At 39.9% G+C, this 24509-nt stretch overlaps 1 protein-coding gene across 3 annotated transcripts in view; it reads left to right on the top strand.

Moving 5' to 3' along the window:
* The window catches only part of LOC308694104 (protein NLRC3-like), a 75443-nt gene extending 54426 nt beyond the window's left edge, over positions 1-21017 (top strand). For all 3 annotated transcript variants that reach the window (XM_081371394.1, XM_081371395.1, XM_081371396.1), the window contains exons 12-14: positions 13952-14125; positions 19346-19519; positions 20090-21017. In XM_081371394.1, the coding sequence (XP_081227520.1) occupies positions 13952-14125; positions 19346-19519; positions 20090-20105 (364 nt within the window). In that variant the 3' untranslated portion in view covers positions 20106-21017. The remainder of the gene's footprint in view (positions 1-13951; positions 14126-19345; positions 19520-20089) is intronic.
* The last annotated feature ends 3492 nt before the right edge of the window (positions 21018-24509 follow it).

Below are 24509 nucleotides of genomic sequence, written 5' to 3'. Positions count from 1 at the left end.
GCTTTAAATTATTTCGTTTTGGCTTGTTTATAGTTATTTTTTTATTCTTGTTCTGTTCTGAATATTATTACATTTACAGGATAAATCATTGATTTAAATGTCAATCATCAATCATTGATCAAATAAATTTTTTTGTCACATGGCCTAACATTACCGTGACTTTGCGCACGATTTGTCTATGCACGCGAGGTTATGCGCATGACTCAAACACTGGCAGACACAGCAGCAGTTGTAGGCAGGTATATTGATCATGAAATCAGAATTTTCTTGTCTTGAATTAGTCATGTCACTTGTTTAAGTTAATTAATGTGTAAAAAAAAAAAAATTCTGAGTAAAAACAAAACAAAACTCGAGGGGGCCCTAAGCAGCCGCTTAGGCTGCATTTACACTGCAGGTCTTGATGCCCAATTCAGATTTGCTGACTATATCCGATTTTTTTGACGACCCGCTTACAGCATCTTTTAAAAGTGACCCGTATCCGATATTTGCATTTACACTATACACTGCCAAAACAACCAAATGTAGACATTCTGGCCCGGAAAACGAAGTAAAACAGCTCGATATGCAATGGATGCAGAAGCAGACAAAATTATTATAGTGATGCGCGGATCGCGGTCATATCCGCAGGGGCTCTGTGGATAATCCGCGGATCGGGCGGGTCAAGTAGGCTAATAAAAATAACATTCTGATTAATTTCGGGTGGGTCGCGAGTGGATATGATAAATTATTAACGAAAATATTAACTACATTCTCTAAAATATGAGTATGTTCCATTCCAGTTTAAGTTTCAAGGGAGTAAAGCCTGTTTATGCCATTAAGAAAATAAAATTCTGTCAAATAAATTTTGTTTTAAAGAAATGTTCATTTAAAAGCAGCGCTCATTTATATTAGATGCGCGCGTCAACCGTCGAATCCGCTGTTGAAGGTGACGATCATCTATCCTCACACGTAACAACACATACGAATACATAATTTGACCATCGGGTACGGATACTTAAATCAGAGAAAATTATTGGTGCGGGTGGATGATTTGTTTTTGGCTGCGGATTCGGGTGACGTTGGAGCTCATCCACGCATCTCTAATTATTCAGTGTTTTGCTTTCCGCACTATTTTCAAAAATCATCAAAACATTGCTCTCGTAAGGCGGAGAAAAAAATACTCCACTGTGTTGAGCCTTCGTCCTCCATCGCACCATTAATAAGTCATGTGATCGCAGTTGGTGGTGTCCACCTGAGTTGACATCCCTTTTTTAATGACGTACGACTCGCATTTACTGGGGAATATCCGATTTATCTGCTTACATGGCACACGCAAATGCACGTATCCGATTCATATCCGATTTATTACCACATATGAATGAGGCCTGAATCCGATCTGAGAAAATCAGAATCCATGCGTTTTTTTCCTGCTTACACGTTCACTGGTCATATCCGATCTGTGCCACATGAGAGAAAAAAATCGGAATTGCGTCACTTGAACCATGCAGTGTAAATGGGGCCTTAGTTCGCTTATGCCTCGGGCCGGCTCTGCTGTTATGAGCTTGAAAAGACCTTTTGTGAAGCTGTTTCATGACAACTCTCTCTTGGTCAGCGGCAGCGCCAGCACAGATTTGAATATTGCGATATGATTTTGTCAAGGGTTTAATTCTTCTTTAATCCTCTTGGCCCCCTTGGGAGCATAGGGCGTCCACCATGGATCTCCACCTCACTCTCCTCTGTGCTAAGGACTTTACTTCTTGCCAGGAGGTCCCCACTTGGTCAGTTCATCAAGTGTGGACCACCTCCAGTTGGATTTAGGTCTCCCTTGCTTCCTCTTGCCTTGGGGATTATAGTCCAGAGCTTGTCTTGCTATGTTCCTCTGATCCTTTCTAAGTGTGTGACCAATCCATCCCCACTTTCTGGTTTTGATTTCAATGTGGATTTGCTACTGGTTCATGCGTCTCCACAGGTCTACATTTGATATCTTGTTAGGCCACCAAATCCTCAGCATGTATCTGAGACAATTGTTAATGAACACTTGTAATTTATCGATGATTGATTTGGTGGTTTTCCAGGACATATAGCAGTACAGATTTTCGTTTGTATTGTAAGATTCTGATTTTGGTGTTTCTAGAGAGCTGGGAAGAGAGACATACAGGTCGGACTGTTCTAAAGGCATGTCTTGCTTTGTTGATGCGCAGCTCGACACCTTTATCAGCTCCTCCATCTGTGATGATGTTGCTTCCCAGGTATACAAACTCAACCACATCTTCCAGGGATTGCTCCTCAATTGTGATTGGTTGGTGAGTTTTGTTGTTGATTCTCATGACCTTGGTCTTCCCAACGGTTATCCTTAGACCTATCTGTTTATGTTTTTCATGCAATCTGGTGGTCTTGCATTGAATGTGTGTATGTGTTTCTGAGATCAGAGCCAGGTCATCAGCAAAATCGAGATCTTCCAGTTGCTCAAAAGGGTTCCACTGTAGTCCTGTCCTTTCACCATCCACTGACATTTTCATTGTACAGTCAATGGCGGTAAGGAAGAGGAGGGGAGACAGTAGGCAGCCTTGACGTACTCCTGTTTTTATAAGGAGCGTGTCCGAGAGTTTACCATTTGAGGTGACTTGACCTGTGATTCCATCATACATGCATTTAATGATGTTGACCAATTTTATGGGTATTCCATAATGTCGGAGCAGCTTCCACAGAATGTTTCTGTGTAGGTTGTCAAAGGCCTTTTCAAAGTCAACAAAGTTTATTAATAATAATGACTGCCATTCGATGCATTGTTCGACAATTATAGTGTTGCAATGTGATCTGTACAGGAGTTGTTTTTCCAGAAACCTGCTCGTTCTCTCCTGGAAATCTTGTCTAGTGGTTCTTGTATTCTATCTAGGATTATTCGGCAGAGGATTCTGTTGGGGACTGAGAGAAGCATAATGCCTCTCCAGTTTTTACATTCGCTGAGATTTCCTTTCTTGGGGACTGTGATAATTAATCCCTCCTTCCAATCTTTGGGAATCTCCTCTTTTTCCCAGTTGTCATTTAGGAGCCCATGGAGGATATCAGTGGAGGCGTTGATATCTGCTTTAAGTATATCAGGTGGGATGTTATCCTTCCCCAGTGCCCTGCCTAGCTTCAGTTTTTTGCAGGCTCTCCTTATTTTCTCTTTTGATATCCTACGACCATTGATGTTTAGGTCTTTTCCCGCTTCCTCTATGACTGGGGGGGTGTCTGGGTGGAATCTATTCAGGACCTCTTCGAAATGTTCCTTCCAGCTCTCTAATTGCTGGGACTCTTTGGTGAGAAGGCTTCCCTGCTTATCCCTGATAGGCCGGCTTGTGGTCCGTTTTTTCCCAGACAACTGGCGGGTTATTCTGTACAGCTCCTTGGCTTTCCTTTCTCTGGCTGCTTCTTCTGCTTCCTTGTCCAGCTCCTCTATTTGTGCTTTCTTGTCCCTGTTGCAGCTTTTACGGACCACCCTGTTTTTTTCTTGGTAGTCTTGTTGGAGGCATTTCTTCTTTTTGTTGTCTGTCTCTCTGTTGAGTTTTGCTTTGATATCTTGTCTGGCTTCGATCTCACTCCAAGTTGCATCTGTGACCCAATCTTTTCTTCTGGGGTCACTGTAGCCCAGGACAGATTCGCAAGTGCTTGTGAAAGCCACCTTGCATCTTTCCCATTTGTTGTTTATGTTTTCTCCTTCTGCTAGGGCTTGGAACCGCTTACGGAGGTGGATTCCCCTTTCCCGGCATATTTTATTATCCTTTAGTTTCCTTGTCTCAAACCTTCTTTGAACAATGCTCCCAGGTTTCATCTTCACTGCCAGTAATATTATGAGTTCTCCCATGAGAAGATGGTGGTCAGAGTCTATATCAGCACCCCTCTTGGCTCTGACATCAAGGAGAACTCTCCTCCATTTCCTGTCTATTGCAAGATGGTCAATCTGATTTTCAGTGAGGTGGTCTAGTGATATCCAGGTAGCTTTATGGGTTTGTTTGTGTGGGAAGAGACTGCCTCCGATCACTAGCTCATTGAGGGAACAGAAGCTGACAAAGAGGAGCCCATTCTCATTTATCTGCCCCAATCCTTCTGTCCCCACTGTTCCTCTCCAGTTGCTGTTATCCTTTCCAATTTTGGCATTCATATCTCCCATAAGGATCTTGATGTCTCTTTTGGGATTCTTCTGAAAGACAGCCTGTAGTTGTTGGTAAATGGCCTCTTTTTCTTCAAAAACGGCAGTGTTGGTAGGAGCATAGCATTGGATGAATGTAATATTAAGTCCCTTTGATGTAAACCTGGCTGTGATGATCCGTTCTGAAATTGGTTCCCATTCAGTGAGACTCTGTGTGTGTGGGGGTCTTCTTCTTTGGGGTTGCCTGAATAAAGAAAGGTCTTTCCAGTGGCAGTTGTTACTTCTTCAAAGGTATTCCATCGGCTCTCACATACACCAACAATGCTTAGGTAGTAGCGCTGCCTCTTTTTGGTCAGTTGTGCCAATTTTTCTGTTTGGTATAGTGTTCTTACATTCCCCCGGGGTCTCTGATGAGTTTGGCTCAGGCGGTTCATACATCCCACTAGTGGGTTGTCAGTTAGACTTGGTTCAGTTAGAGGTAGAGTTTCCATAGTTTCGGTTTCTGTAACCAATTTATTTTTCCGGGGACGGGTAGTTAGCCCATCGCCCAACCCCCAACCTGGAGGGCCAGTGGGATCGCTCTTTGTCTGGTCTTTACCCTTCGACCTGTTCGGCTTGGGTGACCTTGCCAGGAGTACAAGAATCCTGCCGACATAGCTCTAGGGTTCATGGAGACACGCACAATCTGCTCCACCACGATAAGGTGGCGATCCCGTCAGAAAGGTTTAACCCTCTGGGGACCAAGGTGTTTTTGGGGCCCTTTGGGATGTTTTGAAATGCCCTGACATTTGTGCTTTTTTCAGTTATTTATAAACATGTTAATGGCAAAGATGTAAATTCACTCTATATAGCACAAATGGGGCTACCATAAAATGTTAGCAACATGTATGTACATGTTTGTATTTTTAAGAGAATAATGTTTATGCGTGGTTATTGAAAAAATTAAAATAAAAGTTGCTGAAATAAGACCACAAAACACATACTAAATATGTGTCCACAAGACTTTTGACTAATGGATGTTGTCGCTTCGAGTTCTGGCTTCAAAATGATGTGAAAATCATCCTGCCTAATCGTTCACATAAAACAATACATTGATTTAAACATTGTAAGACAGTTTTTTTGTCAGAAGAGGTTTATGCGTGGGAATGGTAATGGCCTATTAATATTAAATATTAATGAGATTCAGACCAGGGGTGTGACATAGACACTCCCCCAATGGCTAATGGCCCATCAAGTGAGGCAGCCTGAACAAAGAATTAGAGGAGATTCAAAGGTTTTGTTTTTCAATTTGTTTTATTGTAATTCCTCTATGTGGAGGAACTAAATGTTCTAAATTTGCTCTAAGCAAATCAAATGTGAGCAAAATAAAAAAATATCAGCCGGCTATAAACAAAGCAATTGTGAGCGATAAATAAACAAAAGTAAAGGCAGGTATCTCACAGTAAATGCTTATGCCCCGTTGATGCGGGCTCTAAGCAAAACAAATGTGGCCAAAATAAATAATCAGTCGGCTATAAACAAAGCAATTGTGAGCGATAAATAAATAAAAGTAAAGGCAGGTATCTCACAGTAAATGCTTATGCCCCATTGATGCGGGCTCTAAGCAAATCAAATGTGAGCAAAATAAACAAAAGTAAAGGCAGTTCGCTATCCTCGCAGACCACGCCTGCTATGCTAGCGGGCTAAGGCTAGTAGCGGAAGTTCAGAAAGGTGGATATAAGTAGGGAAATCAAAGCAATCCGATTGTTTTGAGAATACAGTTACATGTCTTGGTGCCATTTTTGAAAACAGTTCATGTTCAACTGAAGACACAAGTGAACATTACATGCCTGGCATTTCCAAGGTGTGTCCTGCCTTTTACCAAGCTGTCCTTTGCAAAGCACACAGATCTTGCGACCAACTGTGCAAATGTTCTTTGCATCTGAGCTCAACTCAGCTCCAGGAACCGGCACATGGTCACAACTGATTTGTTTTGGTGTTACTTTCTGTGACACACCACAAAGCTCTGCAAAAAGCTGTTCCATGAACTGCATGAACAGCAATGTCCAAGAAGTGTAGAAAGATCTTTCTGTACCACTTCATTGTTTTGTGTTGTGCAGTGTAGTACTGTAAGAGTTGATCGGACAGGTCAACACCACCCATGTGTTTGTTGTAGGCAGTCACAGGTGCAGGACATGGAAATGTCATTGTCCTCCATGTATCTTGTGTTTTCACCCTCCTCTGCACAGTCTCACCAGTATAAGCAGATTGAATGGTGGAACAGACAGATACCCCACGTGTGTCCATCCACTTCACAAATACAAGAGGTCCATCCCAAATCCACCTGATGGATCCCCTGGCAGATTTTTTTGCGAATTAGTTGTATCACGTGGGCAGTCCTTCCTGTTGTCCCTCTAAGTACCACATGCACCAAAGAAGTATTTTAGGAGCTTTGGGCTTGTGTAAAAATTGTCCATGTACACATGGTACCCAGAGCCTAAAACTTTTTCAGTCTAAAAGAGATGTTACAGCATCATATGACAGTCCATGGCCTGTGGGAAAGTTGTTCTTTCCTGTGTACACAGAAAAGTCCAAAGTGTATCCATTTGAGGAGTCTGCAAAAACAAACAACTTGAAACCCCATCTGGTTGGCTTAGCTTTCATGTACTGTGTCATGCCTGTGTGTGCTTTGCATGCCACCATTCTTTCATCCACAGCTAAGTTTCTTCTAGGATGATAGATGGATTTACAAGCATGACGGATAGTGTCCATGAGAGGTTTGAGTCTGAAAAGACGGTCATGTTCAGGTGTACCCCTCTTTCTGTCATTCTCCTTATCTGCATCTGGGTTACTTATGTGCACATTCCATGAAATAGTGCGGTATCTCTCTCTTGCCATGATTGTGGCAGGAAAAGGCAAAGAGAAAAGACTGTCTTGCCGCCAGTAGTCCTTGATGGAGCTCATCTTCACCATGGCCATGTAAAACACCAGCCCAATGTAGCGGTACATCTCACTGATGCTGACATCAGTCCATTTAAATTTGCACCTCTTTGCAATTGCACCAGCAGCCTGAGCATTGGTGTTGTGGCACAGAGTTGACACTGCATTCTCAGAAAAAAAACATTTTGAAGAGAGTCTGTGGAGCAGTGGCGGCTTGTCCATAGGGGGCGCTGGGGCGCCGCCCCCATCAACATTTCAGAAATTAACATGTGTAAAAACATTATATTAAAATGAAATAAAAAAATAAAATAATAGTTTACTCATGTGCCGGCTGGTAGTAAGAGCCTCAGAATGTAATAAAAACTGTCTTTAATCGATTAACTATTTACTATGTTTTTCAATACGTTTCATGGGCGAGGGACGCCGGACACATGGGTGTCTATGTGAGTACACAAATTCTCGGGCAGCATGTGACCTGAAGCTGGTCTCTGATTGGTTTCTTAAAGATCCTCCTCGGGGCGCAAGTCGTTGCGTCCCTGGCCAATCATAATTGGATACATGTTATTTTATCCAATCTGATTGGTTCTCGTCACCTGTCATTCAACTGTACGCGGCGGAAAATAACCAACCTTGCTTGCTACTACGCTGATCACTTTTTATTACGCAATGGCAGCAGTTAATCCAAATTCTGTTATTTATTTACAAAAAAAACCCTTTCTCAATACTTTCGCTTGAAGAAAAAAAAAAAGATTAAGGATCTCGGACCGGAACAACCAGATTTACACATCCAGCAGCAGGCAAGTGACAGAGGACGAAGCATGGTAACGTTAAGTGTGTGCGCCATGGTGATGCAGGATTGACTGACAGCAGATGAACTCTGACACGGTGGGCATCGCAGTACAACAGCCACGTTACAACAAACAAATGCTAACTTATGAGACGTTGAAGAGAGACAGGAATATGATGGCAGACATCGCAAACATATGTTTCAATGTGCAGTTTTTTACATATAACGTACGTCGTCTTTTTGTCTGGTACTAATAATCTTCACTAAGTTAGCTAAACACTAAGTTAGCATGAGTTTTATTTATTTAATATTTATTTGACAGGGACAAATGCATAGAACATTGCTTTATGAAGAATACAAAGTAGATGCCATGCAATTCATAAAGCTTTTCTGCTGAAGGAAGCATGAAGTGCTCTAATGTCCTGGAAGTCCAGAGTCAATGCAGCCGTCTACCAGGACATTTAGAGCACGTCAGGCTTCCTTCAGCAGAAAAGCTTTATGAAGATGCTTTATGAAGATGAAGATGATTTTCAGCAGGATTTCCACCTGCCCACACTGCCAAAATAACCAAAACCTGGTTCAATGACCATGGGATTACTGTGTAACTACTACAGTGTGATTTCATGTACCGGTAATATTCTAATTTTCAAAAATTTTGATTTCGTGGGTTCCATAAGCTGTAAGCCATAATCATCAAAATTATAACAAATCAATGCTTATAATATCTCACTTTGCAAGCAATCAGCCTTTTTTATAAAATTAGTTTCACATTGAAGAATTCCTAAAATAATTTAACTTTTCCATGATATTCTAATTTTTGGAAAGGGTCTGTATAAAGGAGAGCAACATTATGTTCAAGTAGGAAACATGCTTTTTGTTACTACTTTGTTGGTCTGAAATGTAAATAAAAAGAGATCAAAATAGCTTTTTAGTTTCTGCTTTGGATTTTGCCCCCCCCCCCCCCAAAAAAAATGCGCCCCCCCCAAAAATAATTATCACCAGCCGCCACTGCTGTGGAGTGTGTGTCAGCAGAACTCAGCTGTGGTCCAAGTTCCCGGGCAGGCAGGAAACTCAGAGTCTGTGGAACCATATCAATGTCAGTCTCTGTTTTCCATGACAGAGTGGACTCCTTGTAGCTCATCTGAATGTTTGTCTTGGCCCTCTTTGCCACATTCCTATAAAAATAATAATATTAATAAAGGTTAATTGAGGTTGATCAAAGTACTATCAGCATGTCAGGGCAGGGCAATCAGCATGTTGATAAAACAAAAAAAAGCTCTTTTATATTAACATTACCAATCAATAATTGTAATATTGTGCATGCATAACACATTTTTTGCAAAGCCACAGTAGTAGGTAAAAAATAGTAGATAAATATGTACTTACTCTTTTTGATTTCCGTTGCTGCGTGTCCTGCGAGTTGCAGTGGAAGGCGAGAGTGAACAAGCTACATTACTTTTAAAAAAAGTTGAAAACTATTATTATCATATATTTTACAGAGTACTATTCCAGCACATGCATAACTGATGGACATTTAGCAATGCTGATAAAGCAACACAATTTAAGCTCTTTTATATTAACATTACCAATCAATAATTGTTATATTGTGCATGCATAACAACACATTTTTTGCAAAGCCACACAGGCACATATACATTTGTATCATCACTAAGTATATAAACAAAATGTAACTAACATGTGTAAAATAGTAGGTAAATATGTACTTACTCTTTTTGATTTTTGTTGCTGCGTGTCCTCGTTGCAGTGGAAGGCGAGAGTGAACAAGCTACATTCCTTTTAAAAAAAGTTAAAAACTATTATTATCATATATTTTATAAAGTACTATTCCAGCACATGCATAACTGATGGACATTTAGCAATGCTGATAACACAAAACATATGTAACATCATCAACCAATCTCCAAAAATAAATAATAAAGTCATACAGGCTCATATTGTATTAACACTAGGTATAAACAAAATTGAACTAACATCTGTAAAATAGTGGGTAAATATGTACTTACTCTTTCTGATTTCTGACTGTGTTGCTAAGCGCACTCCGAGTTGCAGGCAGAGGTAGTGATGAAGCTACATTCCTTTTAAAAAAGTTGAAGAATATTATTACATAAATATAACTATAGTAGCATTAGTCTATAATGAATAATTCATGTAAATAATTTTAGACGCGTGCAATAAGCCTATATGCGTGTCAATGGGCCATTACCGGAGAGGCACACCTCAAACATTAGCCTAACACATTTGCGCACTTCATTAACTGGGTATATTTACACATTTCAGCACATTTACACACATTTACAACTGATATTTGCGAGCATGCATCGTTAATGATAATGAGGCAGCATTTAAACTAGTCAAAATATAATCTAAACACCTACTAGGCCTATTTTCTAAAATAATTTCTAAATTCTAGCTTTCATACATAATGATATAAACATATCAGTAGGGATGGGAACCGAGAACCGGTTCTTCTTCAGAACCGGTGCCCAGTGAATCGATTCCTTGGAACCGTTAGCATGCCTGCTTAACGATTCCGCTTATCGGTTCCGCTCGTTCAAATGTGACACGACGTCACACACGTGCTGCGTTGTTTTGGTTCAGGCAGAAGCGCTCTGACCGCGTCCTAACTACATGCGACGCGACAGCGCGACACGCGATAAAAAGTATCATTTTCCATGTTAATCAACGTTTAACCAGCCGCGACACGCGATGATTCTATTTGAAACGGATGCTATTTTACTGCGACGTCGCGCTGGAACAACAATCTCAAAGTGTGCCAATGATAATATCAGGTACTATTTATGTGCTTTATTTAATGTTAAAAGCGTGTATAATGTGACTGAATATCATATAGTGCTCCAGCTTTGTAGCTGTAAAAACAACAATGGATAAGTCACATCAGATCTTGAAATTAAACAAATGGAAACAAAAACGTTCAAAATGTGAAGAAAACCTGTGTATTATTTGACAAAGATTGTTTTAGTAACTCAATAGCCTAATCCAAATGAGCACTGTTAATATTCCAAAAGGCACAAGCTCTTCCTTAACTGTTTTCAGTCTGTGTTTTTAGTTTTTATGGCACATAAATGGCAGTTTTATTTTATTTTTTTGTCCGGACCAATGAATGTGAAAATTATCAATTTCCTAATCCTAAGGCACTCTTCTTGATAATCTTTCAAGGCACACACTAGTGTGCCGTGGCATACTGGTTGAGAAACACTGCCCTAGGCTATAGGTCCCATGGATTTTACTTTGAGAAGTAGCTCACCTACTTTTAGGTTTGTTCTGAGGTTGCTACACATAATTTGTGTATACTCTGTGCTGTGTCTTCTGATCAGATATTAAAGCGAGTTAATACTAGGGGTGGGCGATATGGCCAAAAAAAATTATCACGATAATTTTATTGTATCAGTCGATATCGATAATTATCACGATAAATGTCAAATCTTTTTCAAATCAAGTTTAAAGGCAGATTTTTGCTCCTAAGTGAAAGTTGTAGAAACCAGAGTGTTATTGTCACTCTTTATTGTCAGAACATATCATGCCAAACAGGTGAACATTTCACAAATCTGAGGTAGAACATTCAAACATTTGTCATTTTTTCCTTAACAAAATAAATATCTTGATAGCAAAATTAATTTCTTAGTTTCTGCATGTGCTAATTTTTATTTGTAAAATGTAATATTATGACTGTTTGAGTTTTATTAAAATTAACCATTGGTCATCCAGTATCATGCATTTAGATCATGATAACCACAGATAAAACCAGGCATAGCCTATAGCACCTCACTATCATGGCAAAATGTAACTTTATGGTTTCTATGATATTTATATGAGAGTGCAAAAAATCAAGCATCATTTAATGAGAGAACTTACAATAATACTAAGATGAGATAATAATACTACTACGAATTCTACTTCTAAAAACAATATACAATGCACTAAGGATTGATGAGCTGCTGGGTTCATGAATATTAATCACGTGGTCTACGTTCGCTCAAACTTATTTGCTGATATCAAAACGGACAGAAATAGGTGAGCGGCAGCCAATGAGATTGCCGTTTGTGCATTAGTTTCTGCTTGCTCATAAAAGCTGAATAATTCCAAATGTTTTACAGGAAAATGCAACAAATAACCGGTAATATCGTTTACATGTAGCATGTCGATTCTGCATGGTATGGAAGACTCTCTCGCTCTCTTTGATTGTGTGAGAAACACTGTCTGAGCGCTCTCACCTAATCGGCGAGTTGTGCGCCTCACACTAGTGTTTACCGTGAGTAAAATTCAGTGTGCATTCATTGGGATGAACTGAAATAGTGTGCTTTACGGATCGCTTGACGGAGAGCAAAACTCTCAAGCGCTCAGTCAGTGTTCGGCCGCGGCGAGTGAAAATATATCTGTGTGTACCCCATCCAGATTGTAGAGGTAGTTCCTCGTTCAGCGATTAACTCCGCCTCAGCTTCACGTTCGCCTTCCGCCATAGTTGTTTTCGCGCTGCACGTGAGCTGCGAATGGGTCCCGAACAGAAATACATCATCAACTAGGATTTATCGTTATTATCGCGGGAAGACTAATTCTTATCGTGAGGAGAATTTTTATCGGTATATCGCAAACGATAAGATATCGCCCATCCCTAGTTAATACAAACAAATTTGTACTTATTCCCTCACCCAATAAGAATCGATAAGAGAATCGATAAGGAATCGTATCGATAAGCAATATCGATAATGGAATCGGAATCGTTAAATTCTTATCAATTCCCATCCCTACATATCAGTTACACATACAAATACAAATTTCCTAACCAAGAGGTTTACAGTGCGTAGCATATGCACAAAAAACAAACAAAAAAAACCAAACATTTTTGACGTTGAAATGGTACGAGATATTAAATTCATGGTATAGATATGCACAATTAGATCGTGTTGAATATAGGTAGATATCAAATGTCAATACTCTGGATGGCAAGTGGAAAATAGTCCACCCAGTATAATATGTAAGCTACATGTTTATATTGAATAGCTTGTCAACTAATGCAAGTAAGACTAAATACTTACTCATCCGAAATTCTATCCACGGCTGGATCAAGTCGCTCTTCAAAATACAAATGGTCGTCATCAGAGTAGTCGCGCTCTTCTTCTGATGAAAATGTGGACTCTTCGTCGCTAGTAGCCAGGACGAGCTGAAGGGCTTCCGCACCAGTGTATCGTGCCATCTTCCCAACGCACAGGTGACTGAATGATGAAACTTGAAGCGTTTAATACATTTGCTTGGGGGCGTTTACCTGTTTTGCATAGATGGCTTAACACATTATCTTGTGAATAGCGCGCTCCGTGAGTAGGCGTAAACGAATTATAGTTAATGAGCTCGTAATGAGCTCGACTGGAATCGCTCTCTTTTCATACAGATTACAGAAGATGAGAATATTAGTTTTTTATATAAATTACTTCATTTAAAAGATGCGATCTCAAGCTTTATGCCCGTGGGTATTTTCGCGGAGTTATAGATCATTTTCGAATGCGTTTCAAATTGGAGTTCACTGACAGAGAGAGTGCAGAACTCGCATCATGTTAATTTTTTCTTTATTTGGCAAAAAGCAAAACACTTTATTTTTTTATTGTGACTATACAGAAAAAAAATAGAAACTGAACAGGATCGATTGATGTATAACACGAAAATTAAAGATCAAAATTAACTGAGCATTTTGAGTTTATTTTGCATTGCTAAAAAAAAAAAAAACGAGCATAATTTGAATCAATATTGATTCTGGAATATAAAAAAAATATATATTTTAAAATCGTAAACCAAAAACTTGCGATAGTTAGGTGAATCGATTTTTTTCTCCCAGTCCTAACACACACATACACACACTTTCTCACACACACAAACACACATGTTGGGTTTTCAGGTTTTATGGGGACTTTCCATAGAAATAATGATTTTTAAACTGTACAAACTGTATATTCAATCCCCTTATACTAACTGATGTAATTTAACAACTTGAACTAATGAGTATTTGTATATATTTCATATTGACAGCATTGTTTATTTTTTATTTTTTAAGTGTTATGTTTATATTTTGATATAGGCTTAATGTGTGTCATTGTTCTCTACAGGTTGAGTGATTGTGGTGTCACCGATGAAGGTTGTGCTGCTCTGGCTTCAGCTCTGAGATCAAAACCCTCACACCTGAGAAAACTGTATATGTATAAGAATAAACTAGGAGACTCAGGAGTGAAGCGGTTTTCTGCTGGACTAGCGAGTCCTCACTGTAAACTGGAGGAACTGTGGTAAGATGTTCTCTACCATAAAGACTCGGAGTGAATAAGGTTTAATATGTAGATAGTGCATAATCTATAATTATAATTCAGCCAGCGCACATACCTGTATTTACATCCTGTTTTCGGTCAAAGTCCACAGTAGTCGATTGTCGAGGTTACGCGCATAGGTTTAGTTACCTATGAACGCGCGTGAACTCGACAATCGACTACTGTGGACTTTGACCGAAAACAGGATGTAAATACAGGTATGTGCGCTGGCTGAATTAACATCACTTTTATTGATATCTTTCACATCTACTGCAGTCAGATACACCCGTGTTCACTCTGAAGGAATCACTCACATGGCTGGTGCACTTGTTATGACACATGAAGGATGTTAAGAGGTTAAAAGCAGGTTTAAAACTTGCTCCATTGAAGTCAAGAGGGTGCAAATTTTAAAAAGAGGATAACACAGTGTAGGCAACACCGGATAACACGGTGTAGGCAACACCGATTTTTGTCGTTGTTCTCTGTACTGACAGCACTCCAAATTTACAAAAAAAAACGGAGTTCTCCTTTAATTAGCTCTTATGTATAGAGTTAGGTAATGCTTTGTTAACAACTTATTAACCATAAATAGTTCTCACTTTAGATTAGTTCACAGAAAATAAGAAATTGTCATTAAGTGCTTTAATACAGCCTTTATTGGACATTAATTATATTAATATTAAGAATTCCTTAAAATGTTTACAAATACATTAAGCTCACTCACACACACACACACACACACACACACACACACACACACACACACACACACACAATCTCTCTCTCACAGACACACACACACACACACACACACACACACACACACACACACACACACACACACACACACACACACACAGACACTCTCTCTCACACACACACACACACACACACATTCAATATTATCACAATACTTTGTATCAGTGTTTATATTTGAACTTTAAACTTTTATCCCAGCTTTTTTATTTAAGCTGTTTCATGACTACTCTCTCTGGATCAGCGGCAGTGCCAACACAGATTTAAAATGCTTCGATATGATATTATCAAAGGACAGATGAATTTGAAGAAGATCATATGGGTGTTTGAATGGGGATCACAGTATTTTAAAGATTAATTGTGCAGCTCTACTGTCTTATCTCTCTCTCAGCATATGAGTAGCACGAGGGCTTTTCAGTGCATTCAGTCTCAAGTCGCTTCCACGCGTCCACTTGAAATGGATATTACGACACTCATAGATAACAAAAAAAAATTGATAGTTTGGTGAATCGATTTTTTTTCTTCCAGCCCTAACACACACACACACACACACACACACACACACACACACACACACACACACACATTTTCCTTAAAATATTTACAAATTCATTAAGCACACACACACATTTACATTACATTTACATTTACATTTATTCATTTAGCAGACGCTTTTATCCAAAGCGACTTACAAATGAGAACAATAGAAGCAGTTAAACTAACAGTAGGACAACAAAATGCAAGTGCTATGACCCTTCTCAGTTTAATCTAACGCAGAACTTTTTTTTTTTTTTTTTTTTTATAGTTATAGAACAGAATAGAATAAAGTAGTAGAGAAAGTGTTAGTATTACTGGATCAAGTGCTGTCGAAAAAGAAGCGTCTTCAGCCGTTTCTTAAAAGTGGCTATGGACTCAGCCGCTCTGGTTGAGTTAGGCAGATCATTCCACCAGCACGGAACAGTCATGGTAAAGGTCCGAGAAAGATATTTTGTGCCTCTTTGAGATGGCACCACAAGACGCCGTTCACTTGCAGAGCGCAAGTTCCTGGATGGCACGTAAGTCTGAAGTAAAGAGTTAAAGTAAAAGGGAGCAGAACCAGTGGATGTTCTGTAGGCAAACGTCAGTGACTTGAATTTGATGCGAGCGGCAACTGGCAACCAGTGCAGTTTTGTGAGGAGAGGAGTGACGTGTGCCCTTTTCGGCTCGTTAAAGACCACTCTAGCTGCGGCGTTCTGGATCAGTTGCAGAGGTTTGACTGTGCAAGCTGGAAGACCGGCCAGGAGAGCGTTACAATAGTCAAGTCTGGATAAAACAAGCTCTTGGACAAGGAGTTGAGTAGCATGTTCTGATAGGAAGGGTCTGATCCTCTTAATGTTGTACAAGGCAAATCTACATGACCGGGCAGTTCTAGCAATGTGGTCTGTGAAGTTCAATTGATCATCAATTACCACACCAAGGTTCCTGGCTGACCTAGATGGAGTTATGGATGACGAGTCTAGCTGAATGGTGAAGTTGTGGTGAAGTGTTGGGTTGGCCGGGACCATGAGTAGCTCTGTCTTCGCAAGGTTTAGTTGAAGGTGGTGGTCCTTCATCCAGCCAGAAATGTCTGTCAGGCAGGCTGAGATGCGAGCAGCTACCGTCGGATCGTCAGGCTTGAATGAGAGGTAGAGTTGTGTGTCATCAGCGTAGCAATGATAGGAAAAGCCATGTTTCTGAATCACAGATCCTAGTGATGTCATGTAGATGGAAAAGAGAAGCGGTCCCAGCACTGAGCCACTCCAGTAGCTAGATGTTGTGTCTTAGACACCTCACCCCTCCACGATACCCTAAAGGACCTACCTGAGAGGTAAGGCTTGAACCATTGGAGTGCGGTTCCCGAGATGCCCTTCATCTTTAGGATTGACAGGAGGATCTGGTGGTTAACTGTGTCAAAGGCAGCAGACAGATCCAGCAGGATGAGAACTGAGGATTTGGAGGCTGCTCTTGCCAGTCTCAGAGCTTCAATTACTGAGAGCAGGGCAGTCTCAGTTGAGTGTCCACTTTTGAAACCAGATTGATTGTTGTCCAAGAGGTTGTTCTGTGTAAGGAAGGAAGAGATCTGGTTGAAAACAACTCGTTCAAGTGTTTTCGCGACGAATGGAAGGAGAGATACCGGTCTGTAATTTTCCAGATGTGCTGGATTTAGAGTGGGTTTCTTAAGCAGTGGGGTTACACGAGCCTGCTTAAATGCTGTGGGAAAGGTACCAGTGTGAAGAGAAGTGTTTATGATGTGTGTGAGTGTGGGTACAACCGAGGATGAAATGGCTTGAAGTAGGTTAGTGGGAATAGGATCAAGCGGACAGGTGGTAGGGCGACTGGAAAGGAGGAGATTGGAGACTTCTGCTTCTGAGAGTAGAGAGAAGGAGGGTAGAGAGTGTGTGTTAGCTGGAAAAGTGTGTGTGTCAGTTTGTGGATTGGTAAATTGGCCGCTGATGGAGGTTGTTTTATTTATAAAGAATGTTGCAAAATCGTCAGCTTTTAGTGTTGATGAAGGAGGAGGAGGAGGAGGAGGGTTGAGAAGAGAGGAGAAGGTTTTGAAAAGCATGCGAGAGTCTGAAGAATTGTTCATTTTGTTGTGATAGTAAGTCATTTTAGCAGTAGATATATTATCAGAGAAGGAAGAGAGGAGGGACTGATAAAGACTAAGGTCAGTCGGATCTTTCGATTTGCGCCACTTCCTCTCTGCAACCCTGAGTTTCGAACGATGTTCACTGAGAACATCAGATAACCAGGGGGCAGAGGGTGTGGCGTGGGCTGGCCTGGAGGAAAGTGGGCAGAAGTTGTCCAAGCAGGATGTTAAAGTGGAGAAAAGATTATCAGTTGCACTGTTAGTATCTAGTGTTGAAAGCTGATCAGGTGGAGGAAGTGTGGATGAGACCAGAGAGGATAGACGAGAGGGTGAGAGTGAGCGTAGGTTTCGCAGAAAGGTGACCTGTGGAGGAGTGTGTGTTGTGTTCTGTGGCAGGTTGATGTTGAGAGTGAGGAGGAAGTGATCTGAGGTGTGCAGTGGAGTGACCAGTGTATGGTCAGTGGAGCAGTAGCGTGTGTAGATAAGGTCCAATTTATTACCTGATTGGTGAGTAACCGCAGTAGATACTCGCTTGAGGTCGAATGAGGCAAGCAGAGTGTGGAAATCAGCAGCCTGAGGTTTTTCTAGGTGGATGTTGAAGTCTCCAAGAACTATGAGAGGAGTACCATCCTCAGGGAAGGATGAGAGTAGCACATCAAGCTTTTCCAAGAAACTTCCGAGCTGCCCTGGGGGACGATATACAACTACAAAATGGAGTTTAATAGGGCTAGTGATAGTAATGGAATGTGATTCAAATGAGCTGTTGTCACACAGAGGTGGTAAATGATCAAATTTCCAATCGTTTGAGATGAGCAGACCAGTACCACCACCCCTACCAGTAAGGCGAGGGGTGTGTGAGAAAGTGAATTTAGTGGAGAGGGCAGCCGGTGTGGCAGTGTCCTCTGGTCTGATCCAGGTCTCAGTCAGGGCCAGTAGACTGAGACCCAAATGACTAGAAATAGATGTAATGAAATCAGCTTTGTTTACAGCGGACTGGCAATTCCAGAGACCAATAGGAAAAGAGAATATAGTACTAGAAGCACCGGAAAAGTACGCAGGTTGTTAGGATTGGACTGCCTCTGACGTGTGACATTTGATTTACGTGTGTTAGTAATAGTAGGGATTTGAAAACACATAGTGTAAGAGGGGTCACAAACAGACAGATCAGATGAAAAGTTTTGTAGAAGAGAAAGGAAAGGAAAAAAACAAGAAAATTAATACTCAAGTGCCTTGTCGGTGTCCTTGCTCAGTGGAGTCGCACAGGTAGAGTCGTTGGTCTTTACACTCTTCGGTCTTCACACGATGAGGGCTTCACACGAGGGCTGCCGCGACCGCTGCCGCGGTGCACTAACCTATTTTATACACGCCTAATACCTCTTTATTGAATACAGCAGGTCCCGCCCTCCTGTTTAGTCAAGCGAAACTAACAAGTCACGACGCACAAACAACGTCACACGGGCGCTTTTACCAGAGTAAAAACACAATAAACAAAACTAACTTCCTAGCAACACAGAGCCGCGCTAAAATCTACTGGGAAAAGTAAACACTCACAGACTGATGATCTCTCCTGTTGTTCGACTGCTTCTTCGACACACACCATAGGTTCTTATGTTTTATGGGGACTTTCCATAGAAATAATGATTTTTATACTCTACAAACTGTGTATTCAATCCCTTAATCCTAACTGGTGTATTTTAACAACATAAATGATTCTAATCTAATAATTAATGAGTATGTGTATATATTTCATATTGACATTATTATGTTATTATTATTTTTTTTAAGTGGTCATGTTTATCTTTGGATATTGGCTTAATGTGTGTCACTGTTCTCTACAGGTTGGAGGATTGTGGTGTCACATATGAAGGTTGTGCTGCTCTGGCTTCAGCTCTGAGATCAAACCCCTCACACCTGAGAGACCTGCATCTGTCTGAGAATAAACTAGGAGACTCAGGAGTGAAGCTGCTAAAGGATCTGAAGGATGATCCACATTATAAACTGGAGACACTATGGTAAGAATAGTTTTTAACGTTTTTCATTATCATATTTTCACTTAAATTTCAAATGGCTGATTCAAATTTCAAATTCAAATTTACTCACTAAATAAAAGTTAAAGGTTAAGGTTCAGTAACGTGTAAATATTTTGTCTGAGATCATCAGATATTGAGTCTTAAATTCAGCTTCAGTAGGTCTCTGAAATTTAAACTGTTTTTTATGAGTTTAATTGTGCTTATAATGTTGTGACTGATTGTGAACATAATATTAATGTTATTTTCAGCTTTCCCCCTTTAACTGTTTCTATGTGTGTGATAATCTGAGATTTGCTTTTTTTGTAAATAACTCATATTAAATTCGTAGTGTAATGATAATTTCTGCTGGTTCTGTATCAGCTGTCTGTTGTGTGAAAGTGACTTTTCATGTCCTTTTAATTTTGTAAAGTGATTTTTAGCATCAGATAGAAGCTATTTTATAATGTTTGAGAATGAATTAATATAGCTTATCTAGTTAGTTTTCTTATGAAAATATGTGACATATGTGATGTCTCATACTGCATATGTGACAGTTTGTGTGTTTTATTTTAGGACTGGCCAGTATTAGATGACAGTCTGATCTTCTGATGATCATCTGATGGTGAATAAGGATCCACTACAGAGACTCACAGTCAACAGAATCAACAGAGACTGAAGATACAGCGACTTTACTGTTGTAAATTAAGACTTCGTTTAGATTTCAACATTCCTCTGAAAGACCTGATGAGGCGGCAGTGAAACACCTTTTATTTCACTGCAGCAAATTACAGTTTCTCATTCATAAACCTCATTCATTTTATTTGTATAAACACACAGTATAATATCAAAAAGGTTGGGAGTTTTGTTAGAGGTAATATAGTGCCTGAATGTGTTTGTGTTGTACCAGCAGAGGGAGACAAAGACTGTCGGCCGTTCCTTGTTTTGTGTGTGTGTGTGTGTGTGTGTGTGTGTGTGTGTGTGTGTTGCGTCTGCATTGTTTACAGGTGACTGGTTGATTGCGGCGCGATTTGGATCACCGGCGCCAGTGTTAATTTTGGCAGCCATTTTTGATTTAGTCTTAGTCTTCATCTTCAGACGAAAATGCTTATTGGTCTTAGTCACATTTTAGTCATTTTGTCTTTCATAGTTTTAGTCTAGTTTTAGTTGACGAAAAGTCATTGCATTTTTTGTCAACTTTTAGTCATTACTTTTAGTCAAACTGCAGTTACCAACATTCATTTTGGTAGCTATTTATATGTAGCCTAGTCTTTAGACAAAAAATGTCATAATTTTTATCTCTAGGCCAATTCAATTAAGTTTGAGAAAATTAAATTAAGGTACCAGGATGTATTGACATTGCACTTTTTAGCAGTAGCACTTGTGCACTTGTGCATTTCTACCCATTTTCCTTAGTTTTACCTTTATAAGTACCTTTATGAAATAAATAATGCTTTAAATTAAACAATGTTCAATAAATATGCAATGATAGTAAAAACGAAGGGATCCTTTTATGGAGTCATTCATTCATTCAGTAACAAAGCAAGTTGCTATATTTATGAACGGGTCTCTGAATCTCACAATTCGTTCAAAGCCACAGATTCGTTCATGAATCACCGCTGTGTGCTGCAGTTCTGCTATGGCTTTCGTTGTAAAATAAAGCAATAAGCCTACTGACAATACTGTTTTAAATGTAGTAGGCTACATCACTTAATACCCTTCTGTTTGTTGAACTGTTGCATAAAATCAATGTCACATTTGAAATCGTGTGGATATTCAGGAAACATTGCATTCTTGTTCGTATATTATGATCAACATTAAAAACACTGTTGGATATCAGCCTGCATTTTGATCGCGGATTCCACTCGTACAAACAGCGCGGCTCGTGGCAGAAATGAGACGGACTCAATGAGAAATGATACTTTAATTTAAGTAGAAAATCTCAAATGAAGATCGCTAAACTCCAGCTTACTTGTCTGTGTTTTCAGATCATACGCGGATTCCGCGCTACTTCAGCAGTGTATAGATAGAGAGCGCGCAAGCGCATGGTTGCCAGATACTATCGAAAAGACCAGTGTAAAAGTTTATACGATTAAATACCGTTCCAAATTATTTTACATCCTATCAGGACATATAAATAATCCCGCGGTAACTAAAGAGCCTATCCTTTAGTCGTACTTTTAAGAGTTAGGTGAACAGTCTCTACAAATTCGTATTTTATTATTAAATATTAAGAGTTAGGTGAACAGTCTCTACAAATTCGTATTTTATTATTAAATATAATAAATCTCCCCTTCGTAGTATGAATCTACCTTTTTTAGGTACTCTTCAACCGTGTTTGCTATACAACAATAACCCTGTTATAAGTTGTTTCTTTAGCCAGGCTTATCAATCAATCAAAGTTCACACTGATTTACTTATATCAGAAAATCATGCTCACCCTCTGTAGTTTTCCCCCGGTTGGGACCTTCCTGGTCCAGGAAAGGAAGGTGAAAACGCACTCAAAAATTCCAAGTTCCAGTCAGATGATTTAGAATAAATGTTTAACAATATTTATTAAAAGAATCAAAAATGAAAAGAATACTTGTTACAGAATATAATAGAGTACTTAGACTAACAGAGTAATATTAGCTAGGCTTTACAGCTTCTTGCACCCAGGAACTGCTGGCGTCCCGGACTGGAGATTGCAAGGATGAGCAGTTTATCCATCTCCAGTTCGTTTCTTTTATACCGTTCGTCATATTTACTGTAAGGCAAATCACATGTACAGATGCTGATCCCAGCAAAAGTCTTGACACCCCTATCAGTGGCCGCGTGACTGTCCACTCAATCGGCAATCCCCGAAGATACAATAGCTTCTCTGTATGTGTGGACAAAGACCCTTGTCACTGCTCTCTCATGTGACTTTGAGAGTAGCAGCGATGGACAGAAAAACTTTTCATACAAAACAATTATCATTGGACAGTCATATGCTCTAGTAAAGAAGAAAGTGCGTCTGCAGCATTATTGGTTACAGGCTTCTTATTGTGACCCTTTCTGCGTTGTCGGCGAGTTTGAGGTATGGGTGAAGTGAATGAAATGCCGCTCTCAGGTGGAGCCTCGTGACTTGGCATCACACCAGGTAGAAAACGTGTTCTTTTAACAGAAAAGCTCTGACTGGGGATTTAAATTATTAAAATCTGGCAACCATATGCCTAAACGCTCGTAAAAACAGTTAATGTGTTGTCGTCTCCTTTATTTGACTAAAACAAGTGGTTTTGGTCAAGTTTAAAATTGTTTTAAACACATTTCAGTCTCGTCTTTTTTTGTCAACGATTATGCATGTGTTGATATAGTCACAGTTATCATTTAATGACGTGGGTGTCGTCTCTCATCGTCTCGTCTTAGTCAGGGAAAAAAAGGTCGTCAACGAACATTTTTCGTCATAGTTTTCGTTAACAAAATTAACACTGACCGGCGCGCAGGTGTTCGTCCTAAATAAGTCACCGTGGCCCGAAGTCACACATTTGCTAGGTTCACGATGAGCTGAGCGTCTTTCAGGCGATTGAATTCAGACTAAATGTTCCTCCCAAGAATCACTATACACAACTAAAAGTCTGGTTTAGTGATTGCATTTAGTTTTCTATAATCTGTACAGAACCTAAATGTCCCATCCTTTTTTTTTTACTAACAAACAGGGAGATTATTATCAATCAAATAATTAACCTCTGACTCAAGCTGTTTTCTTTTTTTCCACGGCACTCTACAAAACCGCTGACGTATTGAAGGGGAATCACCTACATCAATGTCATGTTGTACTACGTGTGTCTAAGAAGGAACATCTGAAAACAAGGACGAATATTCCCGAATTAACTCAGCCAATTCACAATGCTTTTCAGTTGGAAGATGTTCTAGGAATGTTGGCAAATTTCTCAAAGTTTCTGAATTACTTAACCAAATCTAGCTTTAAACGGAGATGAAACAACGGGCAACAAGGCCAGCACCTGATCGCCAACACAAAAAGAACGATGTTCCGTCCTACGATCATATAAGCGTTTAATTTTTGCTTGTGCTTGTTCCAGGTTCACCTTTGCCACTTTAACCACTTCAACAATTCGTCTTTTAAAACCATCAACATACTCAGTCAACTTTTTCGGTGGTTCAGTTGGTATCCAGCCATTTTGCAATAAAGCTAACGGCCCCCGAACGGTATGGCCAAAAACAAGTTCATTCGGGCTAAACCCAGTACTCTCCTGAGTCACTTCTCTTGCTGCTAACATAAGCCAAGGTAATATGATAAAAAATAAACAATTATAAAAATATAATAATAATAATAATCTTCTCTCTAATAATAACATGAATTGGGGCTCAGGTCAGGAAGCAGACAGACTGGCTAAACCGACCGTCTGCTAGCTGTCTCACGTCACTGAGATCAGATAAATCCCATCACATAGAGACTCTTCCACCTAGATATCATCATATGGAGACTGTGTCTGTTCCCCGAATTAGGACATACAAAATACTCCAAAAAATTTTTTAATTGATGTTCAACAAATAAAAAGCAGATATAGGGCCCTATTTTAACGATCTGAAACGCAAGTGTCAAAGCGCAAAGCGCAAGTAACTCTGTGGGCGGGTCTTGGCGCTGTTTCTATTTTCCCGGCGGGATAAATGACTCTTGCGCCAGGCGCAAATCTAAAAGGGGTTGGTCTGAAGTAGCTTCATTATTCATAGGTGTGGTTTGGGCGTAACGTGAAATAAACCAATCAGAGCGTCATCTCACATTCCCTTTAAGAGCAGGCGCGCTTGATCTAAAGCGGATTCCTATCATAACGGCGGATTTGCCAGGGGCGCGCCAGGAGCGGTTCACAGCCAAGGAGAGCAACGCTCTCGTCAGGGACGTTGGGGATGGAGAAACCCACCCAAATTAACTTCGATTAAAAAGGCGTATGATAATTTGGGTAAATGTGTAAGCTAGATGTATGCTTTTATAATAAATTGTCTATCTATCTATCTA

This window comes from Scardinius erythrophthalmus, assembly GCF_964197995.2.
Source record: "Scardinius erythrophthalmus genome assembly, chromosome: 7".
In the NCBI taxonomy this organism is placed as follows: domain Eukaryota; kingdom Metazoa; phylum Chordata; class Actinopteri; order Cypriniformes; family Leuciscidae; genus Scardinius; species Scardinius erythrophthalmus.
This window is presented reverse-complemented; position numbering and strand designations above follow the sequence as displayed.